Source organism: Triticum aestivum, chromosome 1B (genome assembly GCF_018294505.1).
Source record: "Triticum aestivum cultivar Chinese Spring chromosome 1B, IWGSC CS RefSeq v2.1, whole genome shotgun sequence".
NCBI classification, from domain to species: domain Eukaryota; kingdom Viridiplantae; phylum Streptophyta; class Magnoliopsida; order Poales; family Poaceae; genus Triticum; species Triticum aestivum.
In genome coordinates, this window is record NC_057795.1 from 698,305,140 (window position 1) to 698,331,207 (window position 26,068).

General features: G+C 46.3%; 1 protein-coding gene across 1 annotated transcript; it reads right to left on the reverse strand.

Annotated features, from left to right (window-relative positions):
* Positions 1-20,209: 20,209 nt before the first annotated feature.
* LOC123150244 (origin recognition complex subunit 4) lies at positions 20,210-21,994 on the reverse strand. The gene is made up of 2 exons (XM_044570081.1): positions 21,772-21,994; positions 20,210-21,673 (listed from the first exon to the last, which is right to left on the reverse strand). The coding sequence occupies exons 1-2, from the start codon at positions 21,907-21,909 to the stop codon at positions 20,669-20,671; spliced, it is 1,143 nt and encodes a 380-aa protein (XP_044426016.1). The 5' UTR covers positions 21,910-21,994; the 3' UTR covers positions 20,210-20,668.
* Between the last annotated feature and the right edge of the window lie 4,074 nt (positions 21,995-26,068).

Sequence of the window (26,068 nt, forward strand, 5' to 3'; positions counted from 1 at the left end):
GTGTGTAGCAGGGCACAGGAAGTTGTTCCTGTGGCACCTACACCAATTGAAGTGGAAGTTGATGATAGTGATCATGAAACTTCGGATCAAGTCACTACCAAACCTCGTAGGACGACAAGGACAGGTACTGCTTCAGAGTGGTACGGTAATCCTGTCTTGGAGGTCATGTTGCTAGACAACAATGAACCTACGAGCTATGGAGAAGCGATGGTGGGCCCGGATTCCGACAAATGGCTCGAGGCCATAAAATCCGAGAGAGGATCCATGTATGAAAACAAAGTGTAGACTTTGGAAGAACTACTTGATGGTCGTAAGGCTGTTGGGTACAGATGGATTTTAAAAGGAAGACGGACAATGATGGTAAGTATCACCATTAAGAAAGCTCGACTTGTCGTTAAGATGTTTTCCGACAAGTTCAAGGAGTTGACTACGATGAGACTTTCTAACTCGTAGCAATGCTAAGAGTCTGTTGGAATTATATTAGCAATTACTGCATGATTTATGAAATCTTGCAGATAGGATGTCAAAACATTATTTCCTCGACGATATTCTTGAGGAAAGGTTGTATGTGATACAACCAGAAGGTTTTGTCAATCCTGAAAGATGCTAACAAGTATGCAAAGCTCCAACAATCCTTCTAAGGACTGGAGTAAGCATCTCGGAGTTGGAATATACGCTTTGATGAGATGATCAAAGATTTTGGGTTTATACAATGTTTATGAGAAACTTGTATTTCCAAAGAAGTGAGTGGGAGCACTATAGAATTTCTGATGAGTATATGTTATTGACATATTGTTGATCAGAAATGATGTAGAATTTCTAGACAGCATATAGGGTTATTTGAAAAGTGTTTTTCAATGGAAAACCTGGATTAAGCTACTTGAACATTGAGCATCAAGATCTATAAGGATAGATCAAAAACGCTTAATAGTACTTTCAAATAAATACATACCGTGACAAGATTTTGAAGGAGTTCAAAATAGATCGGCAAAGAAGGAGTTCTTGGCTGTGTTATAAGGTATGAGTATTGAGAAAGACTCAAGACCTGACCACGGCAGAAAAGAGAGAAAGGACGAAGGTCGTCCCCTATGCTTTAGACGTAGGCTCTACAGTATGCTATGCTGTGTACCGCACCTGAAGTGTGCATTGCCATGAGTCAGTCAAGGGGTACAAGTGTGATCCAGGAATGGATCACAGGACAGCGGTCAAGGTTATCCTTAGTAAGTAGTGGACTAAGGAATTTTCTCGATTATGGAGGTGGTAAAAGAGTTCGTCGTAAAGGGTTACGCCGATGAAAACTTTGACACTAATCCGGATTATTCTGAGTAGTAAACCGGATTCGTATAGTAGAACAGTTATTTGGAATAGCTCCAAATAGAGCGTGGTAGCTGCATCTAGGAGATGACATAGAGATTTGCAAAGCACACACGGATCTGAAAGGTTCAGATCCGTTGACTAATAACCTCTCTCACAAGCGAGATATGATCAAACCCCATGGGTGTTGATTCATTACAATCACATAGTGATGTGAACTAGATTATTGACTCTAGTGCAAGTGGGAGACTGTTGGAAATATGCCCTAGAGGCAATAATAAAATGGTTATTATTGTATTTCCTTGTTCATGATAATTGTCTATTATTCATGCTATAATTGTATTGACCGGAAACCGCAATACATGTGTGAATACATAGACCACAACATGTCCCTAGTGAGCCTCTAGTTGACTAGCTCGTTGATCAACAGATGGTCATGGTTTCCTGACCATGGACATTGGATGTCATTGATAACGGGATCACATCATTAGGAGAATGATGTGATGGACAAGACCCAATCCTAAGCATAGCACAAGATCGTGTAGTTCGTTTGCTAAAGCTTTTCTAATGTCAAGTATCATTTCCTTAGACCATGAGATTGTGTAACTCCCTGATACCGTAGGAGTACTTTGGGTGTACCAAACGTCACAACGTAACTGGGTGGCTATAAAGGTGCACTACAGGTATCTCCGAAAGTGTCTGTTGGGTTGGCACGAATCGAGACTGGGATTTGTCACTCCGTATGACGGAGAGGTATCTCTGGGCCCACTCGGTAATGCATCATCATAATGAGCTCAATGTGACTAAGTAGTTAGTCACGGGATCATGCATTACGGAACGAGTAAAGTGACTTGCCGGTAACGAGATTGAACGAGGTATTGGGATACCGACGATCGAATCTCGGGCAAGTAACATACCGATTGACAAAGGGAATTGCATACGGGATTGCTTGAATCCTTGACATCGTGGTTCATCCGATGAGATCATCGTGGAACATGTGGGAGCCAACATGGGTATCCAGATCCCACTGTTGGTTATTGATCGGCGAACGTCTCGGTCATGTCTGCATGGTTCCCGAACCCGTAGGGTCTACACACTTAAGGTTCGGTGACGCTAGAGTTGTTATGGGAAATAGTATGTGGTTACCGAAGGTTGTTCGGAGTCCCGGATGAGGTCCCAGACATGACGAGGAGCTCCGGAATGGTCCGGAGGTGAAGATCGGTATATTGGACGAAGGGTATTGGAGTCCGGAATTGTTCCGAGGGTACCAGATGATGACCAGCGTGTCCGAAAGGGATTTCGGAGGCTCCGGCAAGCGTTGGGGGGCCTTATGGGCCAAGGGGAGAGGGCACATCAGCCCACTAAGGGGCTGAGCGCCCCTCCCACCCCATCTCACGTAACCAGGAGAGGTGGGGGCGCCACCCCTAGGGCAGCCGCCCCTCCCGGCTTGGGGGGCAAGTTTCCTAGGGGGTGGGGGCGCCAAAACCCATCTAGGGTTTCCCCTATGGTCGCCGCCCCTCCCCTAGGGAACCCTAGGGCGCCTCCCCCTCCTCCCTTCCCCCTATATATAGTGAGGGGTGTTGGGGAACGTAGCAGAAATTCAAAAATTTTCCTACGTAACAGCAAGATCTATCTATGGAGAGACCAACAACGAGTAGAAAGGAGAGTGCATCTACATACCATTGCAGATCGCTAAGCGGAAGCGTTCAAGTGAACGGGGTTGATGGAGTCGTACTCGTCGTGATTCAGATCACCGATGATCAAGTGCCGAACGGACGGCACCTCTGCGTTCAACACACGTACAGCCCGGTGACGTCTCCCACGCCTTGATCCAGCAAGGAGAGAGGGAGAGGTTGAGGAAGACTCCATCCAACAGCAGCACAACGGCGTGGTGGTGGTGGAGGAGCGTGGCAATCCCGCAGGGCTTCGCCAAGCACCATGGGAGAAGAGGAGGAGGGAGAGAGGCAGGGCTGCACCAACGAGAGATCAAATCGCGTGTTATGGGCAGCCCCATGCCTCAATATATATAGGGGGGAAGGGGGCTGCGCCCCCTTTAGGGTTTTCCCACCCCCTAGGGGCGGCGGCCAGCCCTAGATGGGTTTTGGGGTGCGGCCAAGAGGGGGGGAGGAGTCCATCCTCCCCAAGGCACCTCGGAGGTGCCTTCCCCCTCGAGGACTCTTCCCTCTAGGGTTCCCTAGGCGCATGGGCCTCTTGGGGCTGGTGCCCTTGGCCCATGTAGGCCAAGGCGCACCCCCTACAGCCCATGTGGCCCCCCGGGGCAGGTGGCCCCACCCGGTGGGCCCCCCGGGACCCTTCCGGTGGTCCCGGTACAATACCGATGACCCCGAAACTTGTCCCGATGGCCGAAACAGGACTTCCTATATATAAATCTTTACCTCCGGACCATTCCGGAACTCCTCGTGACGTCCGGGATCTCATCCGGGACTCCGAACAACATTCGGTAACCACATACAAGCTTCCTTTATAACCCTAGCGTCATCGAACCTTAAGTGTGTAGACCCTACGGGTTCGGGAGACATGCAGACATGACCGAGACGTTCTCCGGTCAATAACCAACAGCGGGATCTGGATACCCATGTTGGCTCCCACATGTTCCACGATGATCTCATCGGATGAACCACGATGTCAAGGACTCAATCGATCCCGTATACAATTCCCTTTGTCTAGCGGTATTTTATTTGCCCGAGACTCGATCGTCGGTATCCAATACCTTGTTCAATCTCGTTACCGGCAAGTCACTTTACTCGTTCCGTAACACATCATCCCGTGATCAACTCCTTGGTCACATTGCGCATATGATGATGTCCTACCGAGTGGGCCCAGAGATACCTCTCCGTTTACACGGAGTGACAAATCCCAGTCTCGATCCGCATAAAACAATAGATACTTTCGGAGATACCTGTAGTGTACCTTTATAGTCACCCAGTTACGTTGTGACGTTTGATACACCCAAAGTACTCCTACGGTATCCAGGAGTTACACGATCTCATGGTCAAAGGAAGAGATACTTGACATTGGCAAAGCTCTAGCAAACGAACTACACGATCTTTGTGCTAAGCTTAGGATTGGGTCTTGTCCATCACATCATTCTCCTAATGATGTGATCCCGTTATCAACGACATCCAATGTCCATAGCCAGGAAACCATGACTATCTGTTGATCACAACGAGCTAGTCAACTAGAGGCTCACTAGGGACATATTGTGGTCTATGTATTCACACGTGTATTACGATTTCCGGATAATACAGTTATAGCATGAATAAAAGACAATTATCATGAACAAGGAAATATAATAATAATACTTTCATTATTGCCTCTAGGGCATATTTCCAACAGTCTCCCACTTGCACTAGAGTCAATAATCTAGTTCACATCGCCATGTGATTAACACTCACAGGTCACATCGCCATGTGACTAATACCCAAGAGTTTACTAGAGTCAGTAGTCTAGTTCACATCACTATGTGATTGACACTCAATGAGTTTTTATGTTTGATCATGTTGCTTGTGAGAGAGGTTTTAGTCAACGGGTTTGAACCTTTCAGATCCGTGTGTGCTTTACAAATCTCTATGTCATCTCCTAGATGCAGCTACCACGCTCTATTTGGAGCTATTCCAAACAACTGTTCTACTTGGAGCTATTCAAAATTGTTGCTCCATTATATGTATCCGGTCTCTCTACTCAGAGCTATCCGGATAGGTGTCAAGCTTGCATCGTCGTAACCTTTACGACGAACTCTTTTACCACCTCCATAATCGAGAAAATTCCTTAGTCCACTAGTTACTAAGGATAACTTTGACCGCTGTCCTGTGAGCCATTCTAGGATCACTCTTGTACCCCTTGACTGACTCATGGCAAGGCACACTTCAGGTGCGGTACACAGCATAGCATACTGAAGAGCCTACGTCTTAAGCATAGGGGACGACCTTCGTCCTTTCTCTCTATTCTGCCGTGGTCGAGTTTTAAGTCTTAACTTCGTACCTTACAACTCAGGCAAGAACTCCTTCTTTGACTGGTCCATCTTGAACACCTTCAAGATCATGTCAAGGTATGTGCTCATTTGAAAGTATTATTAAGCATTTTGATCTATCCTTATAGATCTTGATGCTCAATGTTCAAGTAGCTTAATCCAGGCTTTCAATTGAAAAACACTTTCAAAATAACCCTATATGCTTTCTAGAAATTCTACGTCATTTCTGATCAACAATATGTCAACAACATATACTCATCAGAAATTCTATAGTGCTCCCTCTCACTTCTTTGGAAATACAAGTTTCTCATAAACTTTGTACAAACCCAAAATTTTTGATCATCATCAAAGCATACATTCCAACTCCGAGATGCTCACTCCAGTCCTTAGAAGGATTTCTGGAGCTTTGCATACTTATTAGCATCTTTCGGGATTGACAAAACCTTCCGGTTGTATCACATACAACCTTTCCTCATTAAAATCATCGAGGAAACAATGTTTTGACATCCTATCTGCAAGATTTCATAAATAATGCAGTAATCGCTAATATAATTCCAACAGACTCTTAGCATCGCTACGAGTGAGAAAATCTCATCGTAGTCAACTCCTTGAACTTGTCGGAAAACATCTTAACGACAAGTCGAGCTTTCTTAATGGTGACATTTACCATCATTGTCCGTCTTCCTTTTGAAATCCATTTGTACTCATTAGCCTTTACGACCATCAAGCCGTTCTGCCAAAGTCTACACTTTGTTTTCATACATGGATCCTCTCTCGGATTTTATGGCCTCAAGCCATTTATCGGAATCCGGGCCCACCATCGCTTTTCCATAGCTCGTAGGTTCATTGTTGTCTAGCAACATGACCTTCAAGACAGGATTACGTACCACTCTGAAGTAGTACGCATCCTTGTCATCCTACGAGGTTTGGGAGTGACTTGATCCGAAGTTTCATGATCAATATCATAAGCTTCCACTTCAATTGGTGTAGGTGCCACAGGAACAACTCCCTGTGCCCTGTCACACACTAGTTGAAGAGACGGTTCAATAACCTCATCAAGTCTCCACCATCCTCCCACTCAATTCTTTCGAGAGAAACTTTTCCTCGCGAAAGGACCCGATTCTAGAAACAATCCATATTGCTTTCGGATCTGAATTAGGAGGTATACCCAACTGTTTTGGGTTTCCTATGAAGATGCATTTTATCCGCTTTGGGTTCGAGCTTATCAACCTGAAACTTTTCCATATAAGCGTCGCAGCCCCAAACTTTTAAGAAACGACAACTTAGGTTTCTCTAAACCATAATTCATACGGTGTCATCTCATCGGAATTACGTGGTGCCCTATTTAAAGTGAATGTGGTTGTCTCTAATGCCTAACCCATGAACGATAGTGGTAATTCGATAAGAGACATCATGGTACGCACCATATCCAATAGGGTGCAACTATGATGTTCGGACACACCATCACACTATGGTGTTCCAGGCGGTATTAATTATGAAACAATTTCCACAATGTCTTAATTGTGTGCCAAAACTCGTAACTCAGATATTCATCTCTATGATCGTATCATAGACATTTTATCCTCTTGTCACAATGATCTTCTACTTCACTCTGAAATTACTTGAACCATTCAATAATTCAGACTTGTGTTTCATCAAGTAAATATTCTCAACATCTACTCGAATCATCTGTGAAGTAAGAACATAACGATATTCATTGCATGCCTCAGCACTCATTGGACTGCACACATCAAAATGTGTTACTTCCTACAAGTTGCTATCTTGTTCCATCTTACTGAAAACGAGGCTTTTCAGTCATCTTGCCCATGTGGTATGATTTGCATATCTCAAGTGATTCAAAATAAAGTGAGTCCAAACGATCCATTTGCATGGAGTTTCTTCATGCATATACACCAATAGACATGGTTCGCATGTCTCAAACTTTTCAAAACGAGTGAGTCCAAAGATCCATCAACATGGAGCTTCTTCATGCGTTTTATACCATTATGACTTACATGGCAGTGCCACAAGTAAGTGGTACTATCATTACTATCTTATATCTTTTGGCATGAAAATGTGTATCACTACGATCGAGATTCAATAAACCATTCCTATAGGTGCAAGAGCACTTATTCAGGTTTAATACTAATCTTGATGGTAGAGGGAGCGTGCGATGCTTGATTATATCAAACTTGGAAACACTTCCAACACATATCGTCAGCTCTCCTTTAGCTAGTCTCCGTTTATTCCGTAGCCTTTTATTTCGAGTTACTAACACTTAGCAACCGAACCGGTATCTTATACCCTGGTGCTACTAGGAGTACTAGTAAAGTACACATTAACATAATGTATATCCAATATACTTCTATCGACCTTGCCAGCCTTCTCATCCACCAAGTATCTAGGGTAATCTGCTCTAGTGACTGTTCCCCTTATTACAGAAGCACTTAGTCTCGGGTTTGGGTTCAACCTTGGGTTTCTTCACTGGAGCAGCAGCTGATTTGCCGTTTCATGAAGTATCCCTTGTTGCCCTTGCCCTTCTTGAAACTAGTGGTTTCACCAACCATCAACAATTGATGCTCCTTCTTGATTTCTACTTTCGCGGTGTCAAACATCGTGAATACCTCAAGGATCATCTTATTTATCCCTGATATGTTATAGTTCATCACGAAGCTCTAGCAGCTCGGTGGCAATGACTTTGGGGAAACATCACTATCTCATCTGGAAGATTAACTCCCACTTGATTCAAGTGATTGTTGCACTCAGACAATCTGAGCACAAGCTCAACGATTGAGCTTTTCTCCCTTAGTTTGCAAGCTAAGAAAATCGCCGGAGGTCTCATACCTCTTGACGTGGGCACGAGCCTGAAATCCCAATTTCAGCCCTCGAAACATCTCATATGTTCCGCGACGTTTCGAAAACGTCTTTGGTGCCTCTACTTAAACCATTTAACTGAACTATCACGTAGTTATCAAAACGTGTATGTCCGATGTTCGCAACATCCACAAATGACGTTTGGGGTTCAGCACACTAAGCGGTGCATTAAGGACATAAGCTCTCTACTGATCGCATAATCGCCACTATCAACTTTCAACTATAATTTCTCTAGGAACATATCTAAAACAGTAGAACTATAGCGCGAGCTACGACATAATTTGCAAAAGGTCTTTTGACTATGTTCAGGATAATTAAGTTCATCTTATGAACTCCCACTCAGATAGACATCCCTCTAGTCATCTAAGTGATTACATGATCCGAGTCAACTAGCCCGTGTCCGATCATCACGTGAGACGGACTAGTTAACGTCGGTGAACATCTTCATGTTGATCGTATCTACTATACGACTCATGCTCGACCTTTCGGTCTCCGTGTTCCGAGGCCATGTCTGCACATGCTAGGCTCGTCAAGTTAACCCTAAGTGTTTTCGCTGTGTAAAACTGTCTTACACCCGTTGTATGTGAACGTAAGAATCCATCACACCCGATCATCATGTGGTGCTTAGAAGCGACGAACTGTAGCAACGGTGCACAGTTAGGGGAGAACACTTCTTGAAATTTTGTAAGGGATCATCTTATTTACTACCGTCGTCCTAAGTAAACAAGATGCATAAACATGATAAACATCACATGCAATCAAATAGAGTAGTGACATGATATGGCCAATATCATATAGCTCCTTTGATCTTCATCTTCGGGGCTCCATGATCATCTTGTCACCGGCATGACACCATGATCTCCATCATCATGATCTCCATCATCGTGTCTTCATGAAGTTGTCACGCCAACGACTACTTCTACTTCTATGACTAACGCGTTTAGCAATAAAGTAAAGTAGTTTACATGGCGTTCTTCAATGACACGCAGGTCATACAAAAAATAAAGACAACTCCTATGGCTCCTGCCGGTTGTCATACTCATCGATATGCAAGTCGTGAATCCTATTACAAGAACATGATCAATCTCATACATCACATATATCATTCATCACATCTTTTTGGCCATATCACATCACATAGCATACCCTGCAAAAACAAGTTAGACGTCCTCTAATTGTTGTTGCATGTTTTACGTGGCTGCTATGGGTTTCTAGCAAGAACGTTTCTTACCTACGCAAGACCACAACGTGATATGCCAATTGCTATTTACCCTTCATAAGGACCCTTTTCATCGAATCCGTTCCGACTAAAGTGGGAGAGACTGGCACCCGCTAGCCACCTTATGCACCAAGTGCATGTCAATCGGTGGAACCTGTCTCACGTAAGAGTACGTGTAAGGTCGGTCCGGGCCGCTTCATCCCACAATACCGTCGAAACAAGATTGGACTAGTAACGGTAAGCATATTGAACAACATCAACGCCCACAACTACTTTGTGTTCTACTCGTGCAAAGAATCTACGCAATAGACCTAGCTCATGATGCCACTGTTGGGGAACGTAGCAGAAATTCAAAAATTTTCCTACGTAACACCAAGATCTATCTATGGAGAGACCAGCAACGAGTAGAAAGGAGAGTGCATCTACATACCCTTGCAGATCGCTAAGCGGAAGCGTTCAAGTGAACGGGGTTGATGGAGTCGTACTCGTCGTGATTCAGATCACCGATGATCAAGTGCCGAACGGACGGCACCTCCGCGTTCAACACACGTACAGCCCGGTGACGTCTCCCACGCCTTGATCCAGCAAGGAGAGAGGGAGAGGTTGAGGAAGACTCCATCCAACAGCAGCACAACGGCGTGGTGGTGGTGGAGGAGCGTGGCAATCCCGCAGGGCTTCGCCAAGCACCATGGGAGAAGAGGAGGAGGGAGAGAGGCAGGGCTGCACCAACGAGAGATCAAATCGTGTGTTATGGGCAGCCCCATGCCTCAATATATATAGGGGGGAAGGGGGCTGCGCCCCCTTTAGGGTTTTCCCACCCCCTAGGGGCGGCGGCCAGCCCTAGATGGGTTTTGGGGTGCGGCCAAGAGGGGGGGAGGAGTCCATCCTCCCCAAGGCACCTCGGAGGTGCCTTCCCCCTCGAGGACTCTTCCCTCTAGGGTTCTCTAGGCGCATGGGCCTCTTGGGGCTGGTGCCCTTGGCCCATGTAGGCCAAGGCGCACCCCCTACAGCCCATGTGCCCCCCCGGGGCAGGTGGCCCCACCCGGTGGGCCCCCGGGACCCTTCCGATGGTCCCGGTACAATACCGATGACCCCGAAACTTGTCCCGATGGCCGAAACAGGACTTCCTATATATAAATCTTTACCTCCGGACCATTCCGGAACTCCTCGTGACGTCCGGGATCTCATCCGGGACTCCGAACAACATTCGGTAACCACATACAAGCTTCCTTTATAACCCTAGCGTCATCGAACCTTAAGTGTGTAGACCCTACGGGTTCGGGAGACATGCAGACATGACCGAGACGTTCTCCGGTCAATAACCAACAGCGGGATCTGGATACCCATGTTGGCTCCCACATGTTCCACGATGATCTCATCGGATGAACCACGATGTCAAGGACTCAATCGATCCCGTATACAATTCCCTTTGTCTAGCGGTATTTTACTTGCCCGAGATTCGATCGTCGGTATACCGATACCTTGTTCAATCTCGTTACCGGCAAGTCACTTTACTCGTTCCGTAACACATCATCCCGTGATCAACTCCTTGGTCACATTGCGCATATGATGATGTCCTACCGAGTGGGCCCAGAGATACCTCTCCGTTTACACGGAGTGACAAATCCCAGTCTCGATCCGCATAAAACAATAGATACTTTCGGAGATACCTGTAGTGTACCTTTCTAGTCACCCAGTTACGTTGTGACGTTTGATACACCCAAGGCACTCCTACGGTATCCAGGAGTTACACGATCTCATGGTCAAAGGAAGAGATACTTGACATTGGCAAAGCTCTAGCAAACGAACTACACGATCTTTGTGCTAAGCTTAGGATTGGGTCTTGTCCATCACATCATTCTCCTAATGATGTGATCCCGTTATCAACGACATCCAATGTCCATAGCCAGGAAACCATGACTATCTGTTGATCACAACGAGCTAGTCAACTAGAGGCTCACTAGGGACATATTGTGGTCTATGTATTCACACGTGTATTACGATTTCCGGATAATACAGTTATAGCATGAATAAAAGACAATTATCATGAACAAGGAAATATAATAATAATACTTTCATTATTGCCTCTAGGGCATATTTCCAACAAGGGGGAGAGAGGGCAGCCGCACCCTTCCCCTGGCGCAGCCCTCTCCCTCCTCCAACACCTCCTCCTCCTCCGTAGTGCTTGGCGAAGCCCTGCCGGAGAACCACGAGCTCCATCACCACCATGCCGTCGTGCTGTCGGAGTTCTCCCTCAACTTCTCCTCTCCCCTTGCTGGATCAAGAAGGAGGAGACGTCCCCGGGCTGTACGTGTGTTGAACACGGAGGCACCGTTGTTCGGTGCTTAGATCGGATTCGACCGCGATCTGAATCGCTTCGTGAACGACTCCACCGACCGCGTTCTTGTAATGCTTCCGCTTAGCGATCTTCAAGGGTATGAAGATGCACTCCCTCTCTCTCTCTCGCTACCAGTCTCTCCATAGATTGATCTTGGTGATGCGTAGAAAATTTTGAATTTCTGCTACGTTCTCCAACAAGATCATGTGAATGCAATAGTCAGACCGTGGTGTCAATACTACATAGACAGTTAGATGGAAGTGGATGGGAATACCTATAGGTTCACTGGAATCTATGGGGAACTGTGTGTGGAGAAGAGGAAGAAAACGTGGGACGTGCTGAGATATTTGAGGACACAAGATGATCTTCCTTGGATCTGTGTGGGAGACTATAACGAGGCAATCGTGCAGAAGGAGCAGACCGGAGGTAAGCCAAGATGCATTAGACAGATGGAGGAGTTTCAAGACTGTTTGGCCGACTGCGGCCTTGCGGATATGGGATTCTCAGGGTGCCCCTTCACATGGGATAATAAGAGAGAAGGGTCAGAAAACATCCGAGTCAGACTGGATAGGGCAACTTGTTCGGCTACTTTCATGCAGATGTTCCCGGCGACTGAGGTGCAACACATTCTGACTGAAGAATCCGACCACCAAGCGCTGCTTGTCCGTGTTGCGTCGGCACTAGTCGACCAAACGGCGCGGCCGCAGCGCCCATTCATGTATGAGGCGGCTTGGACAAGACATGCGGAGTACGAGGCCATGTTGACCAATGCATGGGAGGCAGCGCATGCAAACAATCATTTGCAGCCGGGGATGGACGCGACTTGTAAACAGCTTGCCCTGATGGCCAGAGCAATGCAAACCTAGAGTAGGGGAGTTTTTGGCTCTATCAAAAAACAAATCAATCACCTGAAGTGGCAGTTGAAAGATGCCAAGGAAAGGGCAGTTTGAACAGGCTATGGGCAAGAAATAAAGGATACAGAGGGCCAGTTGCATGATCTATATGAAAGAGAAGAGATTCATTATAAGCAAAGATCAAGGGTGGATTGGCTTCAATATGCTGATCAGAACACACAATACTTTCAAAATCGAGCATCGCATAGGAAGTGGAAAAACACAGTCAAGGCGCTGCGGAAAGAGGACGGGACTAAATGTACGGATGATGATGGCATGCGTGTGATGGCAGCAAGTTTTTATGCTAAGTTGTTCACTTCTGAGGGATCGAGGGATGGAGAGAAAATTCTGCAACATATTGATACGATGGTCACAGAGGATATGAACAAAAAATTATCAGCCCCGTTTTTCGATGAGGAGATTGAGAAAGCGCTTTTTCAGATGGGGCCATCAAAAGCTTCGGGGCCAGATGGTTTTCCGGCAATGTTTTATCAACGACACTGGTCTTTGGTAAAAGACGAGGTGTGTGCTGCCATCCGAGACTTTCTGTCGGGTAGGATGATGCCGGAGGGGTTTAACGACATCGTCATTATGATGATACCCAAGGTGTGCTCACCAGAGATGCTTAGTCAGTTCATGCCAATTAGCCTATGCAATGTCCTCTATAAGATTGCGTCAAAGGCATTGGAAAATAGGCTTAAGGTGGTGTTACCAATGATGATTGCGGAGGAGCAGAGTGCTTTTGTCCCGGGGAGGTTGATATCGGATAATGTGTTGGTAGCTTATAAGTGTGTTCACGCTATCAGGAAAAGGAAGAGAAGAAAACCACTTTGTGCGATTAAACTTGACATGATGAAGGCGTATGACAGGGTGGAGTGGATCTTCCTGGACCAGGTAATGGCGAAATATGGTTTCTCTGCTCACTGGAGGGAGATGATCATGAGGTGTGTAAGGACTGCGAGGTTTTCAGTGAAGTTAAATGGGGGTTTCTCTCATAGGTTTGTTCCATCTAGGGGCCTTCATCAGGGTGATCCTTTACCACCATATATTTTCCTTTTTTGTGTCGAAGGTTTTTCAACTTTACTCAAGCATGCTCAGGAGGAGAGGAAGATTAATGGTGTATCGTTTGGGAGCACTAGCCCCACGGTCACTCATCTTCTATTTGCTGATGATAGTATTATCTTCCTGGAGGGGTCTCAAGATGATTTTATCTGCCTACGAACTATTCTACAGGATTATGAACAGGCTTCGGGACAAAAAGTTAATTTGCAGAAGTCTACAATATTTTTTGGGAAAGGCAGTGAGGGTGGGGATAAAGAAGCTCTCAAACAAGCGATCGGTATTTCTTCTGAGGCTCTTAGCAAGAGGTATTTAGGCCTACCAACGGTGGTGGGAAGATCCAAAGATGGGACTTTCAAGTACGTCAAAGAGAGTGCAAAGGGGAAAGTCTCGGGATGGAAGGGCCAGGGGCTTTCCAAGATGGCCAGGGAGGTGCTCATAAAATCAGGGTTGCAATCTACTCCTACATTCACCATGAGCTGTTTTCAACTCACTAAGAAAATATGCGGGAATCTGTCATCTTTATCTTCAAACTTCTGGTGGGGTGAAGCAAATGGTGAGAAAAGAGTACATTGGATAGCTTGGGATAAAATGTGCATGAGAAAGCAAGAAGGCGGGCTAGGATTCAGGGATCCAGAAGCGTTTAACCAAGCTTTGCTTGCAAAACAAGCCTGGAGACTGCTGCATGAACCGAATTCCTTGTGTGCAAAAGTGCTTCAGGCGAGGTATTATCCAGAAGGATCCATTCTTAATGCCACCTGCACCGACGGAGGTTCTTTCACGTTCAGAAGTATTCTGCATGGACGAGACCTCCTCCTAGAGGGTCTGGTTTGGCGCATAGGAGATGGATCGCAAGTTGGCATTCACCATGATAATTGGATACCCCACAAGGGAAGCCTGAAGCCACTGGGCCAGGTTTTTGTTCCGGGTACGACAAGAGTGATATTTTTGCTAAATGATTCTAACACTGGTTGGGATCAAGCAAAGGTGGAAAACATGTTCCCGCTAGCAGAAGCATCCGAGATTTTGCAAATACCTGGGGGGAGGGGGCGACGGTAGAGGACTATCGTGCATGGAATCATACAAAGACCAGAGTTTTTACAGTCAGGTCGGCTTACTACCTTTGCATGGATCAGAAGCGGGCAAGAAGGGGCATGTCGGGTTCATCATCTTCGGTTGTGAACCATAGAGCTTGGTTGAATTTGTGGGACACGGTGGCTCCAGGCAGAGTTAAGATTCATACCTGGCGCCTCATACGCAATGGACTTGCGGTAGGATCTAAGCTACATCGACGAAAGATCAAAGTAGGAGTGTTTTGTGTGGTCTGTGGAAGAGAAGAAACGAATTTACATAGGTCTTGGAGTTGTCCCCATTCGGCAAAAATTTGGAAAGTTCTGTACTCGGAATTGGGAGTACCGGCGGCGATCCCGCCGGAGACAATCTGCTCCCAGAGTGCACTCTCTCAATGACTCCTGAGCTGGTTTGCTGATGCGTCGGAGGACGAGCGAGCTATTATGGTCCAGGGGTTATATGCCTTATGGCTGGCACAGAATAACGCGCGAGATGGTAAGAAGATAGAAGATGCGGCAGACACGTCAAGGATGGTTCGAAGGCTAATGGAGGAGTGGCAGACAGTCCAAGGCAAGACGAGTAAAATCCCTCGAGTGGTTCTACCCCAGAGGTGGAGCACTCCAGGTGAAGGATGGGTCAAAGCTAATGTTGATGGTGCGAGCACTAAGAGAGGGGATAAAGGGGTCGTTGGTGTGGTTTTCAGAAACAATGCAGGAGCGTTCATCGGAGGTGCGTGCCACTACTATGCGACGGGAGGTGATCCAGTAAAGATGGAGCTCCAAGCATGCAAAAGGGCTATGGAACTGGCGAACGATCTCAACATCACTAGCTTGCACATCGAGATGGATTGCCAAGAGGTGGTGAGAAAACTTCAAAGCGAGGAAGTCGACTTCTCTCTGCTGGGACCAATGATCAAAGCGGTGAAAAACATGTTGGCGACAAGAGAAAGATGGAAGGTGACCTGGGCAAGGAGGATGGCTAACGGCACCGCGCATGGGCTTGCCAAGGAGAGGGTAGCAAATAATCTTAGCAAAGTTTGGGTGCAAGCACCACCAGATTGTATTCTTCACAATATTTCAGCAAAAATTTCTGCCTTTCATGACTAAATAGAGGCGATATTGATTTCCAAAAAAAAACTTCAACCGTGCGACCCATTTTCGTTCGCCCACGTCCATTTGGGTCGTCGTGGACAAAAACGATGACCCAACACGTCGATCCACTCTCAAAACCCGTTTGTGCGGACAACAACGATGGCGGAGCGGCCGGAGGCGCCTCCCAGTTGTGCAAGCGCGTAAGTAATCATCTGCAAGATAAGCAAGATCTATCCATTAGTGGGGAGAGAGATTGGAGAACGAAAGAAAAGGTGGAGAGGGGAGGGAGCTTGCGTTGGTGTAGGTCGGGTGGGGGCGGCGCCGACGGGGAGGTGACCACCATTGTCCGTCCGTCCTCTGCTTCGAATCCTCCTCCTATAGCGTAGCTTGGGTGGGGATTGATTGATTCATGGACTCATTGGGTTAATAATAGGAAGGAAGGCATTGCTCCATCGGGCCCACAATTTACTATCTCTCTCACCCCTAAAAAAATACTTTCTCTCTCTAAAAAGGCTATCCATCTACTCTCACTAGAAACAATAAGAATGATGATGATTTTTTTAAAAAAACTTTCGAACTATTCATCAATGAACACAAGAAAAAAATTACATCCAAATCCGTAGACCACTGAAGTGAGCCGAAGGCGTGCCGTCGTCATCGCCCCTCTCTCGTCAGAGCCGGGTAAAACTTGTTCTAGTAGATAGTCAGGAAGTCGTCGTGCTAAGGCCTCATAGGACCAGCGCACCAGAACAGCACCAGCTGCCGATGAAGAGTAGCGTAGGTCGGAAGGATCCAACCTGAAGACACACCAGATCCGAGCAAATCCACCAAAGACAGATCTGCTTGCGAGACACCTTCACACGTCCACCGGCGACGCTAGACGCACCTTCCTGAGTAGGAACAAAACTTGACGCAACATCTAACAACGAAGCCCTTCCACAAGCAAGGGGCGGGATCCATCGCGCCCCCATGGACCTAAGGCCACTGGAGACGGCGGGAGGCAGAGAAACCCTATTGTTTAGATACTATTGACGACATAATTTAGAATGATGATGATGATACGCTTGGGTTTTCACCAAGAGTTTGTTGATCTTCTCATGGCGTGTGTAAGTGTAGGGTGAGATTTAGTGATGTAGACATGGATGGCTTTTGTTCCATGTTCGAAATGGTTACCTAGGTTTGGACGCTCGGTAATGCACTAGACCTGCTTTAGTGGTTGATCTATTAAAGGGTGGCTCGCCGGAGAGCGCTCCGCTCTCGTCTTTTCTTTCTCTGCCGCCGAAGTGGATCCCTAGTCCTTGGGGAGAGCCATAAGTGAGTGAAGCAAAAGTGCACTATTTTTATATTTTTAGTCCAAATGTAAATGTTGATGTTATGTTCAAAACTAATTAGTACTCCATCCGTCCCAAAATAAGTGTTTCCATTTTATACTACTGTAGTACTAAAGTTAAGACACTTGGAACGGAGGGAGTATGACAAAAGGAGCCCCTCCGTAGGTGTAGGTCGGGTGGGGAGGGAGAGGGAGCTTGCGTTGATGTAGGTCGGGATGGATGGGCGGGCCCTATCGTTTACTTTCTCTCTCATCCCTAAAAAAATATTTTTCTCTCTCTGAAAAAGCTTTCCATCTACTTCCACTGCAAAAAATATATACGAGTGATGACACATTTGATCTCCTCACATGGCATGTGCAAGTGTAACATATATATACATTGAAATATAAAGTCAGATTTTTTTAATGGTCCATGTGCTTTAGGAGGGGACGTGTAATACCCTACACCTGCTTTGCTTTAAATGGTCCATCTTTGAGTGAGTTCCAAAATCTCTATTTGAGGTTCCTCGCTCGCTTGTCTTTTTTTTTTCTCTGCCGCCAAAGTGGATCCAAATGTAAATGTTGATGTACATGTTCAAAACTAATTACTACTACTACTAGTATGACAAGAAGGCAGTCCCTCCCTCCCTGACATACATACATACATACATACATACATACATATATGCTATGGTTGGTGTTAACATCCCACTACTTACTGATTGGGTTAATGTTAATAGGAAGGCAGGCATTGCTGGGCAGAAAAAGAATGAGATTTATTTGCGTGCTTTTAACCGAGGAATATAATAGCAAATTTTGACTTTTTTTTGAGCATCAGTACAGACACAAGCGTTCATATACACGCGCATACACTCATCCCTATGAACGCACACACGCACACCCTATCCTATGAACACCTCCGAGAGACTGAGCCGGCATATCATCTTGAGATTTACGAAGCCACCGTAGGCGCCTCGTCGTCGACGGAAACGTCTCCTCCCACTGAAAGCGCATCGCCGGAAATCCTGAAATAAATCCAGGAATAATGCGAGCACCAAGATTTGAACCCTGATGGGTTGGGGATACCACTGTCCACCTAACCAACTCAACCACAGGTTGATTCGCTAGCAATTTTTGACTTGCTCTTGGATTGACTCTCATTCAATCTGTCTTGTCTGTATATAGAATGGGATTGTATGTATGTATTGTATGTACTCCTAAATACTCATACTAATAAGCAACTTGTTCACCAAGGCAAGGCAAGGCAAATTCAATTAGAAACGGCAACTCGTATATTGTAACAACAACAACAACATTACCAAAACAAACCTGGTGTTAATTAAAGGCCCAAATCAGTTTAACATCTACCTACTTAATTAGTATACAACACACACGATGACCAACATATACATGCATACATACATACAGGTAGGTAATACGTACTAAAGCATGCCTGTTCGTATTAGCTAGTGACCAAAATATATTGCTTTCTTAGCTGCACCGCATCACAAGGCAAATATGGTTCAAAATAAAATACTGCTGAATAAGCACCTAGCAGAATAGTAAAATAAGCTTAAAAAATGCATACAAACACAGACATATATATTACCATTCGAACAAGAGATGGGACTGGCTGGGAATGGGATGCAAGGACCATGGTGCCATGCCATCAATGATTCACCAAAACTGTGTCACTCATGTGATGACAACCCTTTGCATCAAAAAATACTAGACAATCCGGTATGCTCTACCATAAAAGATACTCCTATATGAATTGACTTGTAGAATTATTAACTCTTGTCTTGTGAGAAGAAAAGTGTTACAACCTTCAATTCTGTTCAGGTTTAGCAGATAATAATGCATGGCTTCAAATTCCAGCAACAAGATGCAAATTCCAGCTTCAAATTTTAGTTCTAGATACATCCATTTCCGAGACAAGTAATTCCGAACGGAGGGAGTAGTTATCTAACTTGAGAGTAGCAACAACAATGGTATTCCATAGAAATGTCTTGACACAATGGGTACCCCCATGCCCTGCCCAGAAACGAAACATATCCCTCCCTCCTTAGCATCGACAACTTGCATGAGTTCACTGTATTCTAGACATACATACAATCCCTCTGTGTGCCGTTTAAACTGACTGTGACTAACTGGCCCATCAGTAAGTAGTACTACTCTCAAGAGTAAGTACACCGTTTGTTCAACGGTACAGACTGAGGAATAATAATATCAGATAAACTGTACAGTGAGAAGAGGCTATTGAACTGAATTGCACGTACAAAAAGAGAGCAAATAAGTTGGGATTACTACTTACTGGTTTCTGTGCCCAACGGGAAGAGTGGCTTCAGTTCTACAAATTGCGCCCAGGACTGCTGACAGTTTGAAAAATTAAATAGCACATGCACCTCATTCTTCACCCAGTTTACTATTACTCTTGGCAATTTCCTAGCAACAGAAAAAATGAAAGAGGTAACATAATGATGTACAGGCAAGCCATGGGTCACTGGAGATAAATTTCAGAAAAAAGACATTATTGAATAGGCAATCAAGCATGGATATAGTTGTATGTTATGTGCCACCAGCATACAGTATTTCTCTTTCAATTAATCACACTGATTAATTAGGACGTACCAACTCTGTTTAGGAACAGAGGGTGTACATGATTAATTGGAAAGAAACCCAATCTTGGTTCCCAACTAAATCGAACATTCAATCAGCAACAAAACACAACAGCTATATATATATATCCCATCAACAATGTGAGAAGATCCTTCATGTCACAAAGTCTAAGCACAAAGAACAAGTAAGTCAGCGCAAGGTTGAACAGAACTCACATGGCGGTAGACGGTTGCACAGAATTGTACCATGGAGAGCCTCCGAGACAGCACCATGGATATGGGGGAGAGCGCTGTGGAGAAAAGACCAACAGATGACGGCCATACCCCGCCAGGTCCCCAAGCCAACAGAAACCAAGTAGCCCAATCAGAAAGAAAAATGCAACGCCCACACAGAAAACCAATCCCCAACTTACAGGTAGTAAAGAAACTCCGGAACAAAAAAACACATAAATAAAAGAACTTAACGGGAAATAGAGAATCTAGTACTGGTACTATATAAGTACAGTATGTGATATGAATTTGACACCAGAAATAATAACTAAGGAGACTAAGATTTAGCAAACAAGAATGTACAAGCATCAACCGACCGAGCACTCACTGTGTCATGCCCAGATTAGACTAAAATCACACCTACCTACTACAGCCTCGACAGGAGCAGCATTCTCTACAGAAACCGGTACGCATCCAGCGTCTTCAACCTCCTCTTGTTGTTTGCAAACATCCCACCAGACCCAGTTCCAAAGACTTTTTCTTCTTCAACCTCCTCTTGTTGTTTACGACGACTAGCTTCTGTCATGTCTCCAAACCAGGTTTCAAAGGCAGGCCAGCACTCTCTATTCATCACCATCGACACAATATCACAGGCAGGCTGATGGTCTTGGAATTGGATTCTCAAGCCATTCCTGCTGACACAGCATCTCCATCTTCAGCTGATACTGCTGCTGCTGGATTATACTTTCTTGGCCTCCCACGCCCTCTCTTGATCCCGGCCGATGCAGAATCAGGCTTCTCCTTTCTTGGCCTCCCACGCCCTCTCTTGATCCCGGCCGATGCAGAATCAGGCTTCTCCTTGCTTGGCCTCCCACGCCCTCTCTTGATCCCGGCCGACGCAGCATCCCCAGCTTGAGCAGACATTGCTGCTGCTGGCTTCTCCTTTCTTGGCCTCCCACGTGGTCTCTTGATTCCCGCAGAAGCAGCGCTTCCAGTTTCAGCAGGCATTGCATCTCCAGCTTCAGCATCGTGTCCAGTTGTAGGAGCTAGCATTGGTCTCCCACACCCTAGCTTGAACCCCCACCTTGACGACGCGGTTGGAGTTGGAGGATGCTTTGTTGCTTGCTGTGATTGTTGCTCCTCCTTTCTCGGCCTCCCACGCCCTCTCTTGATCTTAGGAGGACGGCCGCGCCCGCGCTTTGCTGCCGGCACAGGCCGAGGAGTGTATTCATCATCATGCTCATGCTCACCATTGTAGGCCACATCATCATCACTGGTGTTACTCTGGAATCCATCCAGATCCAGATTGGGAACCGAATTCTGGTTGGAAGCAGAATTGGGATCCCAATCTGGATTTACACAAGTCGCCAAGGGGAATGGGGCCGGCCAAATCGTCTGGGAGTCGTCGTCATGATCCAAATTTAGATGATTCTTGGGGAGGCGAGTTGCGGCGTCGCGTGGTCGGCCGCGTCCGCGCGTGTCGGAGGCGGGGAAGACGTAGCAGGCTCTCGATTTCGATCCGTAGCCGCGGACGACGCCCTCGGCGGCGAGGCGGCGGAGGTGGGCGGAGAGGAGCGCGTCGTGGTCGTGGGCGGCGGGGAGGCCGGTGAAGCGCCCCAAGATGAATCCGGCGATGGCTGCGCGGCCGCTGGTGCCCCCAAGCTCCGTCAGCGCTTGCGTAATCATCTGCGTTCCAGATCCAGATCCAGCTCCCCGTCAGCAGGCAGGAACCGAGAGAAGAGAACCTTTAATGGAGAGGAGAGGAGGACAAGGAGGGAGCTTGCCTTGGTGTAGGACGGGTGGGGGCGGCCGGAGGCGGTGGCGGCAGTGGCGGGCGGCGACGCCGAAGGTGAGGCCGCCGAAGGTGAGGCGGAGTCGGTGGCGGGCGGCGCCGCCGAAGGGGAAGGGGAGGCGGCCACCATCTTGGTTCCCCTGCTTCCGGTCGGTGCTGGGAGGATTGATTCTTTTTTTCTTCTAGTGTAGTGTAGTGGATTGGGGATTGATTCATCATCCATGGGCCATGGCATGGGCTTTCCATTTACCATCATGTTCGGTTCTAAAAAACAATTTACAACCATGTTTGCCTCCCCTCAAAAAACAAATTTACCACCATGTTTCCAAATCTCAAAAAATAAAAAAAATACCACCATGTCTTTTTTGTTTCAAAAAAAACATGACTCAACGCGCCGGTCTGCCCCGTAGTAGGTGGCGGTTAGGGTTTCTTGCCGACGAATTTCTTCCTCGCTCATCAACTTGATGTCATGTGATTTGTACCGAGTTCTAGTTGCCAATATTGGATAGGAATACCGAGATACATAGTCAGAAAATGGCCCGAATTGGCAGCCAAAGATCTCATCATACTCGGATGCCGGGTTTGCAAGCGGGAAAGCTCTCTCTTATGGAAATTTATTATCTAAGCACCAGACAACTCCTTGAAACCATGCAATAATGCCTTGAGGTTTCATGCTCTATTCAAGCCGTGATACATAAAAAATTATGGTTTCATCTGCATATTGTAGAATGGAAAAGCCATCTTAAACGGGGCAGTAATCTGGTCGGCTACTTTTGCCCCGTCCAACAAGAAAAGATAGCATATCTGCCACAATGTAATTATGGAACAAAATAAGGGATAGACGAAGACCCTTCTGAGCCTATAAGTAGCTACCAACGTCGTTATTTGACCTTGATGCCTACACTACCACCAGAGACTGAACCTCTCACCTCTGCTTGCACCAATTCGGCGACAATCCATCCATACGTATAATCTGTGAAAAAAGGGCCACTTGACTTTATCATAGGCGTTTTTGAACTCGATTTTAAAAGGACTTGGCTCAACTTTTTCCCCGGTGAAGCTAATGTACGTTTTCATGCAACAAATGCTTATTCCTATGAGTTTCTTTTGTTGATTGGAAGCAAATGCAACGACAACTCAGGCTACAGCAGTGCACCATGGTCTATTGTTGTTGGTTATCCCACTAATGCGACGATGTAACCAAGTGTAAGTGGGAGTGGACAACATGCAAGTTACTGAGCCAAGAATCTTCATGCGAGGAGGAGCAGTGGTGGGATGACACTGGTGTGGTGTATGTTCACTGCATCGAACTGGTTCGACTGATTGAGAAGGTGAAGTTTAGGCATTGTCCTAGGAAACCAATAGTGTTGCTCATCGATTAGCTAGGGTTTTGTTCAATGATAAATATATCCTACAATGACGAATTCGTTCCTTCATCACTTAATTGCCTGCAACTTAATTTGTTAGGAAGGAATATTTATTTGTTAGTTCCAATCAAGTGTCACACTTATCTCTTGCTAAAAATTAAGGTGATTCTTATCTCTTGCTGATTTCCTTTAGCAATGGTAATTTGGCAGTTTAAACTAGTGTCATGTGATAGAAGCTGCTGACTGTGTTGGGCCAGGCCTATTTGAGTACGGACAGAATGTTGGGTCAGGCAGGCAGGCCTAACAAAAAAACTATTTGAGTCCACATCCTTCACGTCGGCGGGCCTCCAGCCAACTCCTTGAACATGTTTGTCCTCCCTGCGGTCGGTCTTAGTGAAAGAACATGCGGTGCCCCCATGTTTGGTTTTGGCAATTGATGACAATCTCTATGGACTAATGGTTGCCTTGAGTTCTATTTGAAGGGTTTGTCCATAGGCTTTTCTTGGAGTCCATTTGTTGGTTTCAAGGAGAGTTTGTGATGACCACGGTGCTATTAAGGAATTATCCAAAGACCGGTCATGTGAGTGTTGAGCTTATGGCAAGCATGTCTTGAAGAAGAAGATGTGTGATCATTCATGTTTACCTTCAAGACATCATCCAAACGAAGAGAGTTGGAAAGATTCAAGGTTGATCAAGACTAAGTCAAGAGTGAATCAAGTTGATCAACTCACAATGCGTAGAAGATGTACCGAGAGGGATCAAGTGATCCCATGGTATGGTAAGCATTGTCCATTGCACTTTGTGTACTAACCCATGGTCTGTGTGAGAGTCTATGTGGGGTTAGGTACGTGTCCATGGGCTTGCGTCAAGAGGAAGATATCATACAACCCATGGAAAGGATGACATTAAGTGGTGATCGCCATGAAGATTGCCGTGTGCAAGTTCAAGTGGAGCATCATGAAGAGATCAAGTGCTTAAAGCTTGCCATCCATTGTGGTGTCAATGGACTTGTGAAGATGTGTCGAAGAGTGGCTCACCCATAGTGGAGTATGGGGGAGCAATCATCTAGTCTCCATCGACCCAACGCAATCAAGAAAGGTGGTCCATCTTGAGGAGGACAAGATCGTCATCATCAAGCTCAAGTGGATCATGTGCAAGGCAAAGGTTTTCCCTTGATAGGTTTTCTATTTTACCGGTCTCATGGTGGTAGTTGGGAGACCGGGTTATAGGATCGATAGCCGTACTATCAAGGGGGCTCTCAAGTGAGTAGCTTGATCATATCGTTCGTCGAGAGCTCAAACCATTGCATCCTTGCATCATGTTTCTTGGTTCTTGTTTGGTTCTCTTTGTGAGTCTTAGAGCTTATGGTCATCTTGATGACAAGCTTGAGTTCATCGAAAACGGAGTTTGCATGCGTCTTCTATGATGTTTTCGGTGTTGGAGGTTTTACCGGTCTTATCCGAGGAAGGGTTCTCACCTTTTTATTTTGTGCCTTTTCTCATTTGCTTTTTATTGGTATTTCTCTCAAGATTGTGTTAGCCCTTGTCACTAGCTTTCCAACAAACTTGGTTTCGTCGAATTCGGAGTCCGTTTGCAGAAGTTGTGGTAGTTTTGGTGTTCTGAAAAGACTGCAGCGGTACTACCGCGGGTAGGAGCGGAAGTAATTTTTTACTACCGCTCTTGGGAGCGGTACTACCGCTTGGAGTAGTACTACCGCGGCTACTTCCGTGGCTACTTCCGCTCGGGACCAAAAACTCGTCACAAGTCCAGCGGTGGTAGGCACGGATGTATTTTTTTTAGTACCGCTCGCAAGCAGTAGTACCGCTACCCTTAGCAGTAGTACTGCTACCCCTAGCGGTAGTATCGTGAGGTCAAGCGGTACTACCGCTCCGACGGTTCTTTTGGCTTTTTTGCCTCATCGCTGTTGTGTTTCAAAGGGCTACTACCGCCCTAGCGGTAGTACCGCTCCTTGGAGCGGTAGTACCGCTCGGTGTGGGCTATGAGCATAACGGTTGGATTTTTGCCCACCTATAAAAGGGGGTCTTCTTCCCCATTGAACCTAATCCTTTGAGCTCGTGTTCTTCCCCCATTGTTGACCTTCTTCGAGCTTGCTAACTCTCAATCCCTCCATGGATTCTTGCTAGTTTTTTAGGGAAAAAAGAGAGGAGATCTAGATCCACATTTCCACCAATCACTTTCTCCTCTATGTGAGGGGAACTCCTTGGATCTAGATCTTGGAGTTCTTGGTGTTCTCCTTCTTGTTCTTCCTCTCCTTTTCTTTCCTAGCATTAGTTGCTTCGGCGGGGTTTGAGAGAGAAGGACTTGGGCACTCCGTGTGCCCTTGCCATTGAATTTGGTGCATCGGTTTGAGTTCTCCATGGTGATACATGGAAGTTACAAGTTGAGAAGCTTATTACTCTTGGGTGCTTGGTGCCCTTGAGCTTGTTCCTCTTGGGTGCTTGGGCGCCCTTGAGCTTGTTCCTCTTGGGTGCTTGGGCGCCCTAGACGATTGGTGGTGTTCGGAGCTCAATCATTATGGTGTAAAGCTTCGAGCAAGCGTTGGGGTCTCCAATTAGGTTGTGGAGATCGCCCCGAGCAATTTGACGGGTACTAGTGACCGCCCCCAAGGGTTGCCAAAGTGTACGGGTTCGGTGACCGCCCCCAAGGGTTGCCATTTGTACGGGTTCGGTGACCGCCCTCAAGGGTCCCTTAGTGGAATCACAGCGTCTTGCATTGTGCGAGGGCGTGAGGAGATTACAGTGGCCCTTGTGGCTTCTTGGGGAGCACTGTGCCTCCACACCGCTCCAAATGGAGATTAGCATCCGCAAGGGTGTGAACTTCGGGATACATCATCGTCTCCACGTGCCTCGGTTATCTTTTACCCGAGCCCATTTACTTATGCACTTTACTTTGTGATAGCCG

Coding starts and splice junctions, on each gene's coding strand:
- LOC123150244 (XM_044570081.1), bottom strand. CDS start 21,909: ATGGTGGCCGCCTCCCCTTCCCCTTCGGCGGCGCCGCCCGCCACCGAC. Junction 21,674..21,771: donor CCCACCCGTCCTACACCAAG/GCAAGCTCCCTC, acceptor TCTGGAACGCAG/ATGATTACGCAAGCGCTGAC.